Source organism: Zootoca vivipara, chromosome 7 (genome assembly GCF_963506605.1).
Source record: "Zootoca vivipara chromosome 7, rZooViv1.1, whole genome shotgun sequence".
Lineage (NCBI taxonomy): Eukaryota > Metazoa > Chordata > Lepidosauria > Squamata > Lacertidae > Zootoca > Zootoca vivipara.
The window spans coordinates 18,945,515-18,966,959 of record NC_083282.1 but is presented as its reverse complement, the minus strand read 5'-3'; the positions used below and the strand labels follow the sequence as shown (position 1 = coordinate 18,966,959).

General features: G+C 43.6%; 1 protein-coding gene across 4 annotated transcripts in view; it reads right to left on the bottom strand.

The window, feature by feature from the left end:
• Positions 1 to 21,445, bottom strand: part of COL11A1 (collagen type XI alpha 1 chain) — a 252,806-nt gene that overhangs the window by 61,191 nt on the left and 170,170 nt on the right. For all 4 annotated transcript variants that reach the window (XM_035122972.2, XM_035122974.2, XM_035122973.2 and 1 more), the window contains 7 exons: positions 20,096 to 20,149; positions 17,634 to 17,687; positions 13,793 to 13,900; positions 12,238 to 12,327; positions 11,400 to 11,453; positions 6,991 to 7,098; positions 2,302 to 2,409 (listed from right to left, as the gene is read on the bottom strand). In XM_035122972.2, coding sequence (XP_034978863.2) covers positions 2,302 to 2,409; positions 6,991 to 7,098; positions 11,400 to 11,453; positions 12,238 to 12,327; positions 13,793 to 13,900; positions 17,634 to 17,687; positions 20,096 to 20,149 — 576 coding nt within the window. The remainder of the gene's footprint in view (positions 1 to 2,301; positions 2,410 to 6,990; positions 7,099 to 11,399; positions 11,454 to 12,237; positions 12,328 to 13,792; positions 13,901 to 17,633; positions 17,688 to 20,095; positions 20,150 to 21,445) is intronic.

Sequence of the window (21,445 nt, the reverse complement as noted above, 5' to 3'; positions counted from 1 at the left end):
CGTATTGAAACCTACTTTAATTGGATTTTGAACGAAGGAAATTGTTTTGTTTTTGTTTATATTCTCCATGTCTCCTTCAATATAAAGTGACTGTAATTGCAATCAACTGAAGAGCAGCTCCGTGCTCCTTGAATGTATCACAATCCTTATTATGAGCAGACATACAGTACCAGAGAATTACTGTTGACTCTATAAGACAGTGCTAAACTTCAGGCCATCTGGCTTAATTCAACATATATTTTGGAAAGATGTTTGCTCACTATGCCTTTGGACACCTGTTAAGATACTGTAACCTAATTTTGCAATATGTTTGCTGATACTTAGGAGTAGGTTTTTTCAATGTTTAAATACAATTGAATACCAAATCAAAACAATTGAATCAAAATGGTAGACCGCAACTTTCAAAACTGCGGGTTTATTTCGGGTTTCTTAAATTCCCAAGCAATGATAGGTGCAAAACTGATAGTGAGATATAAGACAAGTTATCAGACAATGCAACCCATTTACTTGTCCTTTCATGCAAGCCACAATTAATCTAGGAAGCATCTAATTAACCATAATTTTTCATTTCATCCAAACCCAGAGTTACCAGGTTGAGGATAAGGTAAAGGTAAAGGGACACCTGACCATTAGGTCCGGTCGTGACCGACTCTGGGGTTGTGGCGCTCATCTTGCATTATTGGCTGAGGGAGCCGGTGTATAGCTTCCAGGTCACGTGGCCAGCATTTCAAAGCCGCTTCTGGCAAACCAGAGCAGTGTATGGAAATGCCGTTTACCTTCCCGCTTGGAGCGGTACCTATTTATCTACTTGCACTCTGACGTGCTTTCGAACTGCTAGGTTGGCAGGAGCTGGGACTGAGCAACGGGAGCTCACTCCATCGCAGGGATTCGAACCGCTGACCTTCTGATCAGCAAGCCCTAGGCTCTGTGGTTTAACCCACAGCGCCACCTGCTGCGTCTAAATAATGAGTCTGATTCAGAGACAAAACTGTGGTTAATGGATAACTTTTGCATTGCTTTCAGGCATGTTATGGAGGGAGAAGAAAATGGATTGTGTATGAGGGCAAGAAGGCGCATTAATGAATTGGGCAAAAGAGCAAAAGGCTCATTTCTATTTTGGCATTTTAAGCAGAGACTATGGACTGGCCCAGTGAGAATGAGCTGCATAACTGAACAGGTATGCAGTGCAACAATGGGACATTTGCCAGCACATAAAGAATTGGCAGGGGGTATTTTTAGGAAGAAGCAGCAGGCAGAATGGAGAATGTATAACCCTACTCCTAGCTGTCACATTGCCTTTCTTATCCCAGCCAGACTTCCCAGATGTTTCTCCTGGACAACTGGGAATAGTAGCCAGGACAAAGGAATCTGGAATTTTAAAAAATTCCTGATGGGATGTTTCTGGGCAAGAAAAGGATAACACCCTCCCCTCTCACTCAGCACATTTCCCTTGTAAGTATAGTCCCCTATTTTGCATGTCCGTATATTCTATATATTTTATCTTTATGAATGCTGTCACTATTGTGTTATGTGAGCTGGTCTTTGACCATAATAAATTATTATTATTATTATTATTATTATTATTATTATTATTATTATTATCAGTGCCAAACGGTGAATTGACAATAATGCTTCCTCCTAAACATTTGCTTCCACCCTGTAATTCTCATAAACTTTTCAAACTATTGGAAACTCATGAAACTCATGAAAGTGTCTTTGCCTGATTAAAAAGAGTTGCATCCCAAGTTCCCCGCTTTGTATTATTTCTGACACCTGCTGCTCATGGGTCAAATTTGACTTTTAAGTAAATAAGCTCCCATACGTTGATCTTCTCTAGTATCTCATAATCACAAATAGTATGTATTCCAAGAGAGCAAAACTCTCATCACCGTTGCTTCTAACACAGCACTTCTTGTGCAATATTAGACAATATCACAGTGATTGCTCTTGCTAATGGGTCACTCCCTTCTTATCGTGTATACATTTGGGTCCTGCATAGAAAGGTGACACACCTATTTCTCCAACTTCTATTGCATGGCCCTACTTCTTGCCCCACTGTTTATGACCCCCCCTTCTTTCTCTGCAACTCTCTATATTGGCCAACTGAAGATAACACTTCATGCTTCTGATGAAGAGGGTGCTAGTCTACAAAAGATGATGGCACAATAAATCTGTTATTGAAGTGCCTCAAGATTCTTTCTTGAGTGATCCCACTTAAAGCGAGCAAACAAATAGTTCTTGGAGTTTTGAAAACCAGCCAATCGCCGGATAAATACATCACTGCAGTCAACAGCAACTGACCTTGTCACCATCTTCTCCAGGAGAACCAGCTGGACCAGCAGGGCCAGGAAGGCCTACAGGCCCTTGTACTCCATCACGTCCGGCTGGGCCTTGGGGACCTTTTTCACCCTGTTTTCAATGTCAAAACATTATTCAAACTATGACTTGTGAATAATTGAGAGTGCAGAATATTGAACTCACATCTACAAGTGTCAGACTGGTCCAGTGCATGGTTAAAGCTTGTCAAAGCTAGGAACCTTTGGAGGGGCTCTAAGCAATTTATTATCTCTCAGATCCATCTCTGTAATGTCGTGGTCATCTATGGAGGTCATCTCTGGGGGACCTTCTCTGCCATCTGAAGTGGACAGGTAGTGACTTGAGAGAAAGCGAATTTTGGGTTGTCATTCTCCACGCTTGGAATACCTTCTCAGAGATGCTCTCCATGCACAAATTCTGATGTCATTCCAATGCCAGATGAAGAGCTTTTTATTCCACTGGGCTTTATCTGTAAGCTACAATTCTGGGGTGTGCGGCCTACCTTGTGGCTCTGCACAAGTGTATACCTTACTTTTCTGATCCATACCCTTTTGAGTAGTACATCTGTGTTTTCATTCATTACTACCAGACAGCCGGATGTTAATTATATTCCTTAGTCAATATTATTTTCTTTCACAAAGTATTTTTAAAAGCAATTCATAGGTCATGATTTCACAGCCCTGTATTTGGGTTTGGTTTGGTTTTAAAAAAAGATTGAGGTCCTCCTGTATCACCCCTCTTGTCTCCATTTACACCTTTTCTCTATTTATCCCACATGATCGTTGTCTGCTTATGAGCAACACCCTGGTCTTTTGTCACTCTCACTTCCTTGCCTTCAACGGTCCTGCTTCCTCTATCTACTCATCAATCCATTATCCTACTCTCCTTTGAGTGTTTTGCAAAGGCTAGAATGCAATTGATATCTGTGATTTTCATTTTGGCAACCGGCACCAAGTGTTGATAGCTGCAAAACAAGCTTTCCAAAGGGTTATCTCTCTCCCTCTCCCTCTCCCTCTCCCCTTCCTTCCTTCCTTCACACACCTTGTTGCACAATTAAATCTAGCACACGGAGAGCTGTGTGAGAAACACATCTGCTCGGTACTTTGTGCACGAAGAAACTTGATGTGTAATATCTTGGTACAACAGTGAGTCCTCCCCACCCACCCAAAAGTACAAAATCAGCTGCTCATTCTCAAAGCAGAAACAATGTACAATTGATCCCAGTCACCTATGACTTTAATTCACAAACTAGGCACACCTCTCATTTACTTGCACCTGAATCTCACTACACCAACCCCCACTTCCTATTTGCCATCTCTGACCTCTCTCTCTGCAAAGTAAAAACCTCTGAGCAATGCTATATAGTGATACCTGTAGCATTAGAACAATCACATTAAAGGAAAAAGAAATGCTATAGAATTTATCCATTGCTTTTTGACACATGGATGCCCAAAGCAGGCAACAGAAAGGCTTTGAGGATTTTCTTTACAAACAAGTGGTATATAACTTTTATGAAACAAAATACACACCTAAAATATATAAAAACAGAAAACACAAACAGCCAAACAATGCTGTCATAAAAATAGCATCAAATAGAGGAGTGAAACAAAAGAATAACTCTCAGTTGACAGGACCACATAAATAAAAAGGTCTTTCTTGGACCAAAATGACATCAGAATAAACAAATGGGTACTGCGTTTTAGAGGTGGAATACCACAAATGAAAGGTAAAAGGTAAAGGTAAAGGTAAAGGACCCCTGGAAGGTTACGTCCAGTGAAAGGCGGCTATGGGGTTGCGGCGCTCATCTCGCTTCAGGCTGAGGGAGCCGGCGTTTGTCCACAGACAGCTTTCCAGGTCATGTGGTTAGCATGACTAAACTGCTTCTGGCACAACGGGACACCGTGACGGAAACCAGAGCGCATGGAAACACCATTTACCTTTCCGCTGCTGCAGTACCTATTTATCTACCACTGGTGTGCTATTGAACTGCTAGGTTGGCAGGAGCTGGGACAGAGCAACGGGAACTCACTCTGTCACGAGGATTCGAACCACCGACCTTCTGATCGGCAAGCCCAAGAGGCTCCATGGTTTAGACCACAGCGCCACCCGCGTCCCGTTTTCACAAATGAAAAGGCACCCTGTCAAGTCATCTCTAGAGATCTGAATGGATGAGCAGGGTCGTACTCTCAGCCCACATGTTGTAGGTTAGTACCAGTGTAATCAATCGTGGTTGCAAATGGACCAGTGGTGTTGTTTTAAAACTAGAAACATACACTTTGCACTGACATTTCTGAACAGTTTTCAAAGGCAGTCCCAGGTACAATACACCTGCAGCAGTCTAGGATGTAGGTATTGGCAGATACTGTCCGTACACTGCACCTGATTGGCTATGGCAGGCAAAGTTAAACACAGCTGCAAAGAGCAGAGTTTCAGGTCACTGATTGGCTACAGTGGGATTCTCTCCAATTTTCTTTGGAGCTTGACTTCTGAACCCTTCTGAACACTATGTTCACAGGTTCATTTTGGTAGCTTCAAGGTCACAGTATTCAATTTTTCTAAGAACCCAGCCTCCAAGTGGGCTCCCTCAGTCACGATAAGGACTCATACATATAAATTACAAAACTCAGAATGGTACATTGCAAAGCAGCTTAAGTTGTTATAGTAACCATTGTCTGCATTTCAGAATTTCAATACGTTTTTATGATAAGTGCATGATAAATAACAGACAGAAAACAGAAATGAAAATACAGATAATATAACCTGCTGGAGACGGCAGACAGATAAATTAAATATACCAAAGCAGGTGAAGAAATGAAAAATCTCAGGAATACAGTCTTCTAAGTTAATGAGTTATATGTTGTCAATATCATGTAGTTAGTATAATGTCAATACTTATTTGGAGGCAGGGGACAATATGATCATATAGGGAGGGAAAGTGGAGCTTAGAACACCGGCAAAATATCTATTGATAGGATTTTGTGAGAGATTAATGAAATCAATTTACAGCACAATTCTGTACAGTACATGCATACTCAGACAGAAGACTCACTGGGTTTATTGGGACTCCCATGTAAATGCACATTGACTACACAGCTTCAGTTTCATACTGAAGAATGGTGTACCAATATGGCAGGTGTAGCCAACATGGTGCCTTCCAGAAGTTGTTGCACTACAATTCCCACCATCCCTGGCCATTCACCAATGTTGGTGGTAATCAATGGCATCATTTGCACATAATGCTAAGCCATGCTTTATTAAACCATGCCTTAGCTTTCAGTGCAATCCCTGGCCCATGGCTTAATTATAGTTTCTTTACTGTCAAATAACCATGATCAAAAGCCATGGTTGGTTGTTAGCTTACGAAACTTGGTTTGTTTTAACTATGACTTGGTGTTATGTGCAACTCAGCACCCACCATTAATAGCAGTTTGATTTGCCACGCTGCCACAGTTGCTTACCAAAATGCAAAGGCAATAAGGCAAGAGCAGCTGGGAAACGAACCCAACTATGGAGAAACAATCCATGGTTTGTTTGATTGTCTGTGGAGCAACTTGTGGTTGACTCCCAGTTTAATTGTATGTGTGAACCAGGTCAATGCTGTGGATTGGAGGCAAGGAAGCGCTTGATTCCAAGTTCTATGTTACATAGTGGGAGCTCTATGCTGTTTTCAGCACCAGCCATTTCATATTGTAATTTCTAATTCCATTCTCACACGCTGCAAACCCAGTGGAACATTTTTTTTCCTTTGAACTGCAGACCTCCTTGGCACTTTTTGAAAATATCCTCAGTTTCAAAAGCTGATTGTCATTCAATGTAGCAGGAAAGACAGGACCCTCTTGCGTTCACATAACTTGTTTCATGTGTCCTGCCCACAGGTTTCCTTTGCGACATCTGTTGGGAGTTTTCCACGAGGACTAAAACTCTGCTTACTTTGGAACTCTGTAGTTTAATAATTCTTAGATAGTACACAATATTTATCTTTTAGATAAAATTAAGAGGCAGGGGCACTGTCTTTAACATGGCATTGAACCTGGGGGGGGGGGAGATTCATATGAAGATCACAAATGCTACTCCCCTATATCTGAGGAGCATTTCCATCTATGTATAGCAGGAATGGGGTACCAGTTTGCCCTTCTGATGTTTCTGGACTCCAGCTCCCATCAGCCCCAGCTAGCATGGCCAATGGCCAAGGATGATGGGAGTTGGGGGGGGGGGTCTAACAACGCCAGGAGGTCTGAAAGTTCCCCACCGGCAATGTTTTCACTTAAAAGTTGGACTTGACTAGAAAGGTAGCAGAGAGTAGGAGTAGGTGACGAAATCTGATACGAAAATGGGAAATAAAGGTGCACTTTGTAAAGCAGAGCATTAGGGCACTAAGGTTAAATCAAAGCTACGGCATGACAAACTATTTTATCATCAGAGGCAGCCACTATTGTGTTCCTGATGATCAGCTTTGTTTAACCCCTCTCCCTGGGCCTTAGGGCTTGATAAAGTGTGGCAAAAAATGTCATCGAGTTTAATTAAATTTCCGCAGTGCTCTATTGTAAATAGAGAGGGAGTATGCCAGGCACATATGCAATAGAAAGGTATTGGAGTGTGAAGAGCTAACATTATTGGATATGAAAAGTAATAATTTCTGTAATATTACTTCTCTCTTTCTTTAGAATTACTCACCGGAGCTCCCTTTTCTCCCGCTGGCCCAGGAGGACCCTGGGGGCCAGGACGTCCCGGCAAACCAATTGGGCCAGCGGTACCTGCCGGACCACGTTCACCAGGTGAGCCCTGCAATTAAAAGAAATGACCACTGAACAAACTATTTAATAACCAGCAACATTGCATAGTTTAGGATTAAGACTGCTAAAAGATTGGCAAGTGCCCTAATTCTTCTAGTGAGATGCCCCCCCCATCTCTGCTTTAAAAGACAGATGGCGAAGCTCCAGTCCATTCCAGTGGGCCCAATTTGGTCCATAACATTTCTCCCAAGCCTTGGCTACCTGCCCCATACCTGAAATTATACAGGTGGGTGCAGAGGAACAATGGGGAGCCTTAGAATGTCCTCCTGGTTGTTCTTCCACAAGCAGGGCTTGCATTCAGGGCCTTTAAATTTGGCACCAAATGCAAGCCCCACTAGGCTTGGTTCCACTTGGAAGCTCCTTGTCCGAGTCAAGCCTGGGAATGGCCTGGGAAAAGCAGGGTTTACATTCATCACATTCATCAGTGGCAAATGCAAGCTCTGCTAGGACAGTCTCCACTAAGATCAGGTCCAGGAAGTGCCAGAAAGCAGCGGAGTCCGGGCTCACTCCAGCAGTGCTTTTGTCTCCATTGCAAACCATGCTTTCTGGCTCAGATTCAGGAACGGTATTTCACCATATCTCTTAAGATTTGCCTCGGGGTATGTGTATTAGATGGGGAGTCACAGTCACGCCTGATTCCTGAATTGATGTCATCCTATGGTTGCAAAGATTTATCTGTCACATTCATATTTAAAAGTTTTAGGTATACAATTGAAAGAGCTAACAGTCAAAATGCACATGACACTTTTGTGGCTGTAATTGCCCTGCTCCCTAGTTTCCCTGCCTCTTCTCCCTGGTTTGGGTGGCTGGAACATAGGAAACTGTTTTCCGTTGAGTCAGCCCATTGGCCCATTTTGCTCACCATCATCTCCATGTGGCTATCTATACCTTCAGAGAGGAGTCTTCCTTAGGTTTACCCAGAGATGCTAGGGATTGAACCTGGGACTTTTTGCAGGCAGGTCATGTGCTCAACCACTGAGCTACAACCCTTCCCCAAGGGTCTATTATTAGAGAGTTTAATGCAGCCATAGGCAAACTCATCCCTCCAAATGTTTTGGGACTACAACTCCCATAATCCCTAGCTAACAGGACCAGTGGTCAGGGATGATGGGAATTGTAGTCCCAAAACATCTGAAAGGCCCAGTTTCCTTATGCCTGTTTAATGAGTTAAGACACCCCACTATAACACACGGGGCTTCTGAGGTAGTTGAAGCCTCTACATCTGCAGAAAAACAATGTAAATCTTTGGAGAAACCACCCATAATTCAGTGTTGCATATAGTTTGGCCCTCAGGTGGAATGTGTAATATGTGAAGGAGTCTTTAGTGCAAGGGGGGAGGGCTAATCTTCAGATGTTGTTAGTTTCCTGCTCCCATCATAGATGATAGGAGCTGTAATCCAACAACATTTGGAGTGTCATAAGTTCCTGACCCCTGCTTAAGTGGACCAAGCCAATGTTATGAAATTTGCCAGACACAAAATGTGAAATTCGCTTAACTAACTAAAAAAAGTTGTTGACTTCTATTTTGATGTCCATGGACTCAGCTAGATTAGTCAATAAACAGTGCTTCGAATGCAACATCTGATGGCAATGGAGAGCAAAAAAAAAGATTTCTAACCGATTTTCCATAGTGCTTTTTATCTTTTGTTATAACAATTTAATATCTGACATTTATAGAGGTTTTCCCCCTGTGTGTAGATACACCCTATTTGTGGGTAACACAAACTTGCTGAGGCTTCTAGCAAGTTCCTAACACACTTGTGTTCAAAAGATTTTTCTCTTTGTGTTTGGGCTCTTTGAATTTACAGTGCTCTTTTTGTCTGAGGGAAGCTTGTTCTAAAACGCACATAATGAAAAAGGTTGTTGTTTGCTTGCCCCTGCGCTAACTCTCTTCCCCCCCCCCAGCTGATCACATGCCTGAAATACCCAAGTCAGAATGGCAGGGGATGAGGGCTGGCCTTAAATATTCACACGGCATGAGTGAGAAACATAGAATAGGATTAATGCTGCTTTGCTTTGATTAGGATTCCCAGGGAGTGAGAATTAAATTTCATGGCAATTAGAATCTTACCCCACAGAGGGGAGCTGGTTTGTTTTCACAAGTTGGTTGAGAAATGAATATACATGTGCAAGACTTCAAAATCAAGCAGAAGTATCCCCCAATGGAAATTAAAAATAAAATAAGGTAGTGGCCTTACACCATCCTCTTTCCCCTGAGTGTATTTTACTGAGGTTTACTGGGAACTGACAGCTAAGCTGCATGATCAAGAAACTCCCAGCATGACACTTGACTATTCAGGTGTCTGAACAGGAAATACCTACATAGGAGGAATGGGGCCATGAGGCCCAGCCCTCAGTATCCCCATGCACACAAGTGAATCCCTCTCTTTTCCTGGCCTTCCCATGTTGAGTGAGGAATGTCTGAAGGGATTTCTCACTACCCACATCCAGTTGAACATGAGATGAACCATCCACAAAATTGGGAATGCAACTGCACAGAAGCTTCTACTCATCTTCCAACTGAACAGAGTAGGCGTTCCCTTCCAACCTTCATCCACTCTCACAACCAGCAAGGCTGGAAGATCATTTGCTGGCAGGGCAGGGCAGACCATATGTGGCCCAGTGCTCACTATAAGTTTTGCTATTTTTTTCTTCAGGCATGATTCCTGCAGCGCTGTGGTTCAGAGATCCCTCCTCCGCCCTGCCCCCCCTTTCCCAGCCGGAAAACCTCCGAGGTCGCCACGCCCCCCTGATACTCCCCCATGCCGTGTCTTCTTCTTTTCACCCGCCGCGAGCAGGACTGGCAACGGCAACGCCGGACTTGTGCTCCGCCGGGCAGGCCAGGCACGGCAGGCGACCGGAGGGGGCAGCCTGACGGGCGGGGGCGCTGCCAGCTGTGATCCGCCTCTGCCTCCTTGTGCAGCGCTGCCGTCCAGGCAGCCCTAGCTGCAGCACTGAGGGGAGGCTCGCGGCTGGCTTCCCTGCAACGGCGCCCGCAGCCCAAGAAGAGGCGGGTGAGGGCGGCGCTGCCAGCGGAGCTTGAGTGCTGCTTCTCCGGCAGGGAGGAGGCTCCGGACACAGTGTGGCACGGTGGAGGTGCCCTCCAAAGCGCCTCCAGAACTTGGCGCCGTGGAGCCTTGCGCCAGTAGCCTCTATGGCTAAGTTGCCCCTGTTCCTGAACAGTGGAGCTTGTGCTCCACCAGAATGTGTGCAGGTAGAAATCACAAAGGCTAGCTTACATATCTTCACCCTCATGTTCCGGAAAGTTGTTTTTATGTTTGAAAGAACACACACACACACACACACACACACACACACACACACACACACATGGGACTTCCTACCTCCTGTTAAAAGTGGTTGGTGCAGGTCACTACTCTGCTTTTACTCTCATTGTACAGGGAAAGGAGGGAGGAAATGTCTACTGTACTCTACTCTGATATAGCAATTTCATACCACACCTTTCAACATACAACAGCTTTTCCTGGCTTCCTGCCCTTCAGACTTCCTGGGCAGGAATAAAGGTGCGTATGAGAGAGAAGCACCATCTGTTGTGACCAACATCTGCAATGACGGCAGAACCACTAGATCAATGCTGAAGTGTCTTATCATGAAAGTAATGTAACATGTCATGAGGTTGTGATGAGCCCAGTGATTTTTAGTATGCAACTGGTGTAAGATTCTGATCCAGACTTGGAGCATGTTCCAGATCAGGGACCCCTCAGCTTTTTCTTGAAAACAGAAGTGGATAATTTAAGAACACTCCTAATCTGGATCAGGGCCCTGCAGCAGTTTCTTGCTTTCCCTCTGTGTGTGCACCTCTGTTTCCAAAGAGTGAGTAACGTAACTTGCAGTTTGGGCCAAACTTCTATGTATATCTAAACTTTTATGTATATTGTAAACTTCTATGTATATCAGAAAGAAAGGAAGGCTGGATTTCACAGCAGTCTACACTAGGCTTTTCATTTTCCTGCCACTAGAGGCTTCTTATCTCTCCCCCCCACCCCCACCCCTTTATAATTTCTAATAAAACAAGAAAACAAGAAAATACCATTTGTCTCCTGCTGATAACAGCAGGTTTCAGATGGGCCAATATGTTTGTGTTGATAGTTCCTTCTGTTTGTCGACTCATAATTACTAGGGAATGGCTATTGACAGAGCTGAATGACATTCATTTAGATACTGTTCACAAGAGCACATACACATAAATAAAAAAGGAAGTCATTTTTTCATACTAATATTTTTTTCATGGGGGGGGGGACCCATTGTCATTCAAGCAATTCTACTTACCAGGGGACCCGGTGGACCTTGTGGACCTTCTCCTCCTTTCAGACCAGCTCCACCCTACCAAAAGAAGGCATTATTTGTCATTATTACCATTGTCACTATTTGAAGAGTGATGCCCGGCATTTCAGAGCGTTTTATTTCGTCTGTTCTATCTACAGAACATGAATAGTCTATGGGCTATTTACTGCAGAAAAGAAAGAAGAGAGGAAGGATGTTTAGTCCCAGGAATGTGTATACTGGACTGCAGGCCTCCTATGGTTAAACCCTAGAGCAGCTTAAAGAAAAATAAAAAATAAAAATAAATCACTTCTCCTCTAAAAGTCAAAATCTTTATTTCTAAGTTTTTAACGAAGTATACATTAATTAACCATTTTCTGTCACTTAACCACTAATCAAGCCTTTAAGAGCTAAGCAGTCAGTATATTGTAAACTGGTGTTTAGGACTGGGATGAGCCTATTGAGCCTGAGATGTTGGATCTTCCCTGGCAAATAAGTCAGGAGGCACAACCTCTTGATTAACCATATCACCATCTTCTCCTCCCCGTCAACGGGGAGGACAGGACAGGAAATGGCACCTCAAGAAACTGACAGAGAGCAATGCTAAAGACACAATTAGTGCTGTACATTTAATAGACATTCATAAATTGATTTTTAAATGTCAGAAGATAATCTGTACTGTACTTTTTTATATTTTAAAAAACAACCCTTAAGCCCTCTGTGTGGACATTGTTCTCTTAGCAGTTAATATAACAATGTGCAGACACCAGAAGTAACTCCTGCTGAATTCAGTAGGACTTAACCCCATGCAAATAGGGTTAGGGACACAGCCTTAATACTGTACCTGAGCTCCTGGCAGGCCTCTTTCGCCTGGGAAACCACGGAGTCCCGGAGGGCCATCTTTTCCAGAGATGCCTTGAGGACCTGGATCACCCTAAGGAAACAGATCAAAAACAAGTTGCAGGCAGTTCAGCCATGATTCCTCACATATGCTGGATTTTAATGGCAATGAGATTCTGCATCCACCCACATGGCAAGTTCTGAAGATCCTGCCAAATTTAAAAGAGCTGATGTTCTTTTTTTATTTTTAATTACCAATGAAGTTCTGAGACGTGAACATATGCTAAGGCATTGACTAAACTCTCTTCCTTAACTTGTTTATCATTGTTCTTTTGACCAAAGAAGCAGTTACACGAGCTTTCAGCTCACCCATAATCAATCCAATGCTAGCTTACCTTTTACGTGAGGTTGGGTACTCCTAAGCACACAGTCTCAATCTTCAGTGAACCCATGCAGCTTCATTAACTGCACTTGCCACTGTTGGACATTTTGGACCATTACAATGTAGACCCATTTGGATGGTAGGGAGGATCATTCTTCCAGTGTTGATGACCATTCCATGCACTAATTCCCACCACCAGCGGCGGACCTACTATGAAACTTAAGCTTCAGGGCCCCTAATCCCAGAGAGTCCCCAGAAGCTATTTCTGACTGCTTTGCTTTAAATCTTGGGGGATCTAGTAGACCTAATCTGAGTGGCATTGATTTGAGTCAAATTGATAGATTTTTGTCGTTGCATATATTTCCATCCCAGAGTTTGAGAGTCAGTAGCACAGACGTTGTGACGATATGGTGATCTGTCATGGAACAACCCCATTGAAGAAGACAACAGTGGATAGCTTGGCAACGGCTGGTTGCCAAGGGGCCCCCAGAATGTAGGTCCGCCACTACCCACCACTCAACAAAATTAGATCTGCAGGGTTCATGAAGGAGGGCGTTTTTGGCAATGAAGCTCCACTCATGGTAGAATGGTTTGTGTAAATATATGTAAGTGAAGTAAGACTATTGAGCTTGTGTTCTTCCACTGCTGTTTTTATGAGGATTTACGAAATCAATTTATTTCTACGATACTGGCCGATTTTCCAGGACGCTCTGAAGAATTCTATATGAAATGGCTTCTTTCAGATACCAATCCAACTGTCACAGCTGTGGTGGCAAAATTTTGTGCCAACGCTATTAAGATTCGTCCCACACAAATTGGTGGCACCCAAATCAATTCTTGATCTGAGCCAGAAAAGAACCCGATTTGCCGATGCCTCGATTTACGTAGTCCAATAATTAACCAACCATATTGTACCCAATGGAATAATGATGGAAAATCTCGTCTAGTTTAAATTTTTAGAATATATTTTAAATTGTATTCTTGGTTGATTTTATGTTTTAATATGCTGTGCTGGTCATTGACCGTAATAAATTAATTTTTTTAAAAAAATAAGTGAAGTAACAAATCCCATGTGTATCTCTGAAGCTGTGGCAAACTGCCCATTCAGATCAACACACAAGAAAATATTGGTGTGTCTTCATGCATCCAACACAGGTACACACGCCAGCACTGTTACCTTAGCACCTTCTTTCCCAGCAGCACCTGGAAGACCTTGTTCACCTGGTGGGCCCGGAGGACCAGGATGACCTCTCTCACCTATTGGGCCAGTCTCGCCAGTGGGGCCCTAAGAAACCAAAAGAGCAGCATTAATTATCCCATGCCACTGACGTATTCCCTGACCTCCACTTCCAAGAGGAATACAGTTAACCAATTTTCTTGTCATGTTCAAATGGCCTTCAGCATTTAAGATCTCTAAACATAGTTGTACCACGACAGCATCCTACTCAAAAAATGGTCAGGACGTGGTAGCGCTCTGATGGGATAGGGGAGGAATGAGATTCAAAGGTGAATCTTCCTAATTTGCACTTTCTGAAACAAAGCACGAACCAAAACGCAGCCAAGCTTTGAAATTTTGCAATGCAGTTCTCCGGCCAAGTAATGTGTACAAAATGCATGTATCAGTGGCCAAAAATGTGCATATAGTTCCCTAGGAAGGGGCTTTGTACCATGGGATTATTGTGATGTTTTAGGATTTTCACTTTAAAATCTGCATGAAAACAGGATAAGGTGGACCAATTCCCAAAGGTACTGGCACAGGACAGAGATGGGCTGATCTGTCCATATCTAGCTGTGATTACTGAATGGTAAGAATTGGAGGAGAGATGGGTCTTTAGCACTGGGACACCTTTCCTGCTCATTAGAAACTCCACATCCCAGTTTCTGCCACTCTTCGTGTGGCGGTGAGTAGTGTACACCCTCCCCTTCTGATGCACATGGCACAAGTGTCCAGCAAATGTGGCTATTAGCATTGGCTTCGAGTTACAAGAAAGGAGATTCTGACTAAACACCAGGAAGAACTTTCTGACAGCAAGAGCTGTTAGACCAGGCATCCCCAAACTGCGGCCCTCCAGATGTTTTGGCCTACAACTCCCATGATCCCTAGCTAACAGGACCAGTGGTCAGGGTTGATGGGAATTGTAGTCCAAAACATCTGGAGGGCCGAAGTTTGGGGATGCCTGTGTTAGACAGTCAAACGGTCTCCCTCGGGAGTTGATGAACTGTCCTTCATTGGAGGTTTCAAAGCAGAGGTTCGATGGCCATCTTTCATGGATGCTTCTGTTGGGATTCCTGCATTGCAGGGGGCTGGACAATATGACTCTTGGGGTCCCTTTCAATTCTACAAGGCTATGATTCTGTGTTGCCATTGGCCCGGCAAGTTGGCAAACTGGTGTACAGTTATGAGGAAGTGTGCGGAGATATATTGCTTCTATTGTCTTGGGGTAATAGGATGCCTAGATAATTAGGCAGACTCTCTCTTATCTGGGAAGGTCTCCATTGTAGCACTGCAAAACCCTAATTAATAGGCCTAGCTTGGATTCTGATGAGGCAATCCAAATTCAGCTCACTTCCCTCAGATACAGTATACATTTGGAAGCAAAGCACAAACAAATGCCATTGATTCCAAAGTGTACTAAGCACTCTTTCTGTTTGTAAGACATTAGTTTAAAGGAAATTTAACACCGTGTTTTGCCACTACACTTCCATTTCTCCTATTTACAGATAAAAATCAGAAACATCAACACAGAATGATACAAATTCATGTGCAAGCTCCTTCTAAGTTTGGTTGTACATGGTGCAACACATATTCCCCCCCCCCTGGTGACAGAAAGCAATGGGCTATTTTTCTTTTAAAAAAGAAAGAAAATAAAATGCAAATGCGATACAAATAAATTAAAAAAACCCACAAAGAAAGCAAATGCACAATATACCAGTCCTGAGATAGGATTACAGTTACATTTACTAACATTCAAAGACAGCCTGGTTAGGCATTGGAAATTAAGCTTAGTCAATAAAAGTCGAGAAGGAGACACGCGGTAATTCAGATAAAATGTGCACTCAGTAAGATGCCCGCTGTTTCACTTCAGTGAAGTGTTGGGAGAAACACAACAAAAATGATTCATACGACTCCTGTAGTTAAACCAGAGCAGAGAGAAATTCAGAGAGGTCTGACCATCTAAAAGCTTTTTCTTTAAGGGCTTGTTGCAATAGCATTTCTTGTCAAGCCACACTCTGTGATTCCTTAAAAAAAATACTATGGGTTGGATCCAGTGCTCCCATAAGTTGAAGTAAGTTCATGGCACCCTTCTAAAGAAGGAAGGGTGGAACATGGTTTTTTTGGGGGGGGGGGGCATTCTTCTTTTCCCCTGCAGTCCTGGTCTGGAAGGTTTGGAGAAACTCTTGAACATCACATAGAAGATGTTGATATCCCGCTTTATCACTACCCGAAGGAGTCTCAAAGCAGCTAACATTCTCCTTTCCCTTCCTCCCCCACAACAAACCCTCTGTGAGGTGAGTGGGGCTGAGAGACTTCAAAGAAGTGTGACTAGCCCAAGGTCACCCAGCAGCTGCATGTGGAGGAGCGGAGACGCGAACCTGGTTCCCCAGATTGCGAATCTACCGCTCTTAACCACTACACCACACTGGCGATAAAGTAGCATGGTATGCTTCTGGAAGAAGGACAAGTCAGGGTAAATTGATTTCCCATGGTCCTCCCTCCAGAGGGAGCTACCACTACATAGAAGTGCCTTCCACAAATTAAAGGAGCCCTCCCATTTGCAGAAGGACAAGTCTGACTCTGACCTCCTAAACTGAGCATGTATAGGTCTCCATGAACCTTCCATAATCTCTCGTAGGGTCGCTAACAATCCCGTGGTATGCTTTTAAACTTTCCCACTAACGTGAGCATGGTTTCCCACTAAGGTGAGCAGGGTTTCCCCTGATTTACAGATCCCACAGATTTCTCTTCGGGCGAATTTCCGAGAAACATGTTTAGGTTGAGCATGCAAACCTCATCTGTTTCAGGCGACTTGCTCCAAAGCAAGTCCACCCTGCCCCAGTCCCGACTCTTGAACCAGGACACACAATGGGACAGATCTGGGATTTACTGCAAGCCCTGGGTTCAATCAATCACATTCTCTGTCTCACAGTTTTGTTGCAAGGGATAAACATGCTTTATAACATGCTCCAAGGAGTGGCCACACAGATCTTACTGGGTAACTGTACATAAAATGGGATGTACAAAACAACATTGCGCAGAATAGAAGATGGCTGTCTCCATTAATACATGGGGACAGCCATCTTCTCCATTATGATTAATATTAATATTATTATTAAAAAAATAAGACCGTCCTTCATCTATAGATCTCAGGGCAGCTCATAACATAAAAATACAAGATAAAAAACAGTTACCCAGGAAGTGACAGCACTTCATGACGTGTGATTAAAAAAACATTTTTTTATCCAATGTGGCAGGTGCCGCACTTTGAAGCTGTTCTTAGCATCTTTATGCTGTTAAACTAAGAGAGAGAGAGAGAGAGAGAAAGCGAGGGAGGGAGGATGTCTCGGACCAGGCATAGGCAACCTTCGGCCCTCCAGATGTTTTGGACTACAATTCCCATCATCCCTGACCACTGGTCCTGTTAGCTAGGGATCATGGGAGTTGTAGGCCAAAACATCTGGAGGGCCGAAGGTTGCCTATGCCTGCCTTGGACCATCTCATAAATAGCAGCTACCATTTCTTATTTTTTAAAAAAAACAACTGTATTTTTTTTAAAAAAAAATCTGTGCATTCCCCCACCCCACCCCGTTTAAAACTCCACATGGAATAGTGACAAAACAGACTTGCTTGGGGGCACATGTGGGCACAAGGCAAAAACAGTCTTGGTCTGAACACCCACCACCCCATTGATAGACTGTGCAGTGGGTCAGCTTGGAAGAGGTTGCTGTGCAACAGACACGGACAAACTAAAGGCTCCCTCCGCATCTGGTAAAGCTAAAGTTAGGCAGAAACATCATACCTGAGGTCCAACCACTCCACCAGGACCCGGGGGGCCAGTCTTGCCTTGGAAACCCTAAGAAACAAAGAAGACAATGGTTACTAATACTGACACTTCTGCACATCACAAACGGCTTTTAACTGCTGAAGAGATGAGAAGCATGAAGCGCGGTTTCAGGGGAATCGTCTTCCCCCCAAGAATAAAGACTGCCATTTCTGTTATTACTGCGTGCACTTGAATGTAAAATATTGAAGACTCTTTTCAAAGATCTATCATTTCCAATCATTGTGAGCTTGGCTCCTCCGCTAGTGCGGTTCAAGGTGGCAGCATTCGCAGGTCGCACTTTCTGCAAAACTGATTAGGGGGCTGTGATTGCACAAATGATATTGCTCAGATTCAGATCAAATATATGTTGCAGACATCTGCACAGATGTGTTAAGAGCAGACAAGCAAGAACAGCTATACATAGATACACTTAAAATCAGACTGGGAACGACAGGTAGATGATGCCTTAAAGGCATGGAAGGAATACCAATGGAGCTGGTAACTGAGACAAGAAATCAAGATGTTGATTCCACCCCCCCTCTTCCCTCCTTTATAAAAGGGGACCAAAAGCTTGTTTAACTGTTTTCTACGTACCCCAAGTAGGAACAAGAGGAATTATCTCAAGAGGAATTTCATTGGTCTCATCCAAGCCCTTCTAGTTCCACCCCACAAAATCCATTTGCATGTTTCACCAGTGTGGTGGCATCCAAATTGGCCTTGCAATTTTGCTGTGGGCAAAATCCAGCAGCTCCTCTGAGATATTTGGTGCAAATACAACTGGAGATAGCACTGCAAGATGGATGCTCTCCCGCAGCAGAGTGGCGAGGCGCACATTTAAAAGAGCTCAGCAATGCTACAGAGTGATGGATTATATATAAAAAGATGGGGAAAGCACACAAAGACTCCCTAAGGCGTGTTTGAAGGCACATTGAGTGTCTTGATGACCCTTTTAAGGAAAAGTTTCTGCAAAAGAAGCAAACGGCCCCCTGAGAATTGCCGGGAGCCAGAGGATCCTCTGCACTAATGCTCACTCAAAGCTGCTACTTCAGCAAAGCTGCACTGTGACCTTCCAAGAGCAGTCCTAGGCATTCAGCAGCCGACAAGGAATTGACAGACCTCCACTGCTGGCAGGGACAGAGTATAATCTGCACTGGAGATGCCATGGGCAGAAAAGGAGCTGTGCAGCTTTCCCCAAGCAACTGAGCTTCCCCGGTCCCTTTTTTTGTTAAGTATAATAGTTTAATGGACACTGAAATGAAAATGCTTAAATGTGTATTGGTGAAAATGTTTGACGTGGGTTTTTTCCATGGGGCTACATTAAAGCCAAGGAGAGCACTCTGAGCTCTTGAGTCATTAATTAATTGATTGTTGTTCTCTGGTAGCTAACTTGTGAGTGTTGTAACCTTAGATCATGTGATGAAGGTATTGGGCTGCAAATCTCCATTTTAAAAGGGAGTGGCCATTGAGTCTTGTCCTCCCAAACTCCATGGAGTGATGATGTAAATGAAGCTCTCCTGAAGGGAGACTAAACAGCCTAAGGCCAATGGAGGCTGAGGAGAGAGAGAGAGAGAGAGAGAGAGAGAGAGAGAGAGAGAGAGAGAGATTTTTGCTTATAGATCTATTTGGATTATTTCATATTTTGTAAGATGCTGAGCCTGTGCTGGACAGCACAAGTCATTGTATGGATATCTGGGTTGCATCTTTGATGCTTATGTTTTGTTTTGAAGAGTTCTGCCAGTAAAAGTTTGAATAATATTTTTATGGGCCGGGACAATGATTTCTTCCAAAAGGAGCCAGTTCTTATGCTTCCAGTCACTTCAAACTGTGTGATGTTAATATCTGCAACATAAACATTTGTTACATTGTGGGGGGAAGTGAAGGGGCGGGGGAAAGCAGCCTGGAGGAAGGATAAAGCATCTTCTGCACAACCTGCTCAGGTCTTCACTGGAAATCACAGCCACCTCCTTGCTTTGCAGCAGGGCTGGGCTAAGACCTTTAGAAGCTCTAAGCACTTAAAAGATTTTGGTGCCACCATATATATCTAATTCAAAATATATCATTATATATCACTGATCTATGTAATTACCTCTATTATTACTATTTTATTATACAGTATATATGTGTACGTGTGTATCTGTGTCATTTTCCCCCCATTTATCTCTTCTTCTTTTTGAAGCTGGTTCAGCTGCACTAAGGTAATAATAGCAATATAGTCCATGGTAAATCCAGGAATGGAAAATATCCACGGTGCCCCCCCCCCTTGATACCCTAAGTGTGTGCTTATTGTGCTTAATGGTTAATCCAGCCCTGCTTTGTAGCTAGGATTAGGATTCCAGGCTCATGTTGATTGCCAAGTGTCAAGTTCCACCCAAGAGGAATGAGCAGTGTACTAAAAAGAAAACCACCACCATATCGAAGAAAACAAAGAATGCACTTACCGTTTCACCCCTCTGCCCTGGGTGTCCGGGCAAGCCATCCTTCCCTGGTGGACCCTGCAATGGGAAAAAAGAAGCAATCAAATTATAGCTCTGAGAAGCAGATGCTAACCAAGTCTAGCAATCTTTGTGATAGCTCCAATCTGACAAGCTGGCTTTCAAGCATCCCACCGCGAATGCCGGCTGAGTGACCAACCATTATTAAGCTGACTGCTCATGGTCAGGGATGTTCAGTTAATATTTGCTGAATGGGAGTTAATGACTGGAAATCTCTCTCTCTCTCTCTCTCTCTCTCTCTTGTCTGCCTTTGGAAGGGAACACCCTTTAGCCAATGCAACACAGGCACAGCGTTGTTGCATCTTGGACGGGAAGGCAGAGAGAGGGAATCAGAGAGCCAGAGGGGGTTTCTTGGGGTTGGAGTTTAGCTGGACTGGAAGCAGCTAGGGCAAGGGGCTGCAGGGGGTCTGAGCAATTGCTTCCTTAAGGAATCTAATGCACATTCTGTGCCTTTGTGCGCTGACAGCTGTGTGGGCCCATAGCTTCTAACGTGACCTACTTCTGTATCTGTAAATAAGTCAAACACTAAAGAAGGTACCAGAAAAACCCTGGTGCCCTCTCATCCAAAAGAAACAAAATAGTACATTTCTGCTGCCTCCTGCTCCTCATTAATTTATTACCGCTCCCCAATTGCACAACGACTTCTCCTAAGGCAATCCAAATTCATAAGAATGCTGTTATCTTTGAAAATTGTACTTCGCTCAACCCCGATTTGATAGAAACTGTTTTAAAAATGAAAACTTATGGAATTTATCAGTAAGATAAGGGTGGGGGGGGTCTGTGATATTAAAAAATGCAAAAACAAACCCACCCCAAAATTATGCAATGAACCATGTTACACGCCAGCATGCCACAATGGAACTCTGGCAGTTCTTTCTTTCTTTGCAATAAAAATCTGTTTTAGGAGCTCTGGAAAACATTTCTGCTTAAACTTTTTACTGACAGCCCCTTCTCCACTCCCACCCCCTAACTGCTCCTGCCACCCACCCACCCACTTTGGTTCCATAGGGCAAACACAGATTTTTGCTCTGTGATGTAGTGATGGACATATAGATCCCCAGAGTGGGAGGTAATAAAACTGAAGCTGGGAAATTACGTCTCCATGTGACATTCTGTCAACCAAGGATAATAAGAGCAAGGGATGCTGGATCAATATGATTTCAGGTTCAGTACATTCTCACCAGGACAAACCTGGTCTACAAGCGAAGCTCAAACAAAGTCTGAAGGGTTGTATTAGGCAGAAACAAGCAGTGCAGCCCATTGATTCCATTGGAGCTGATTAATTCCGCTAAGGTA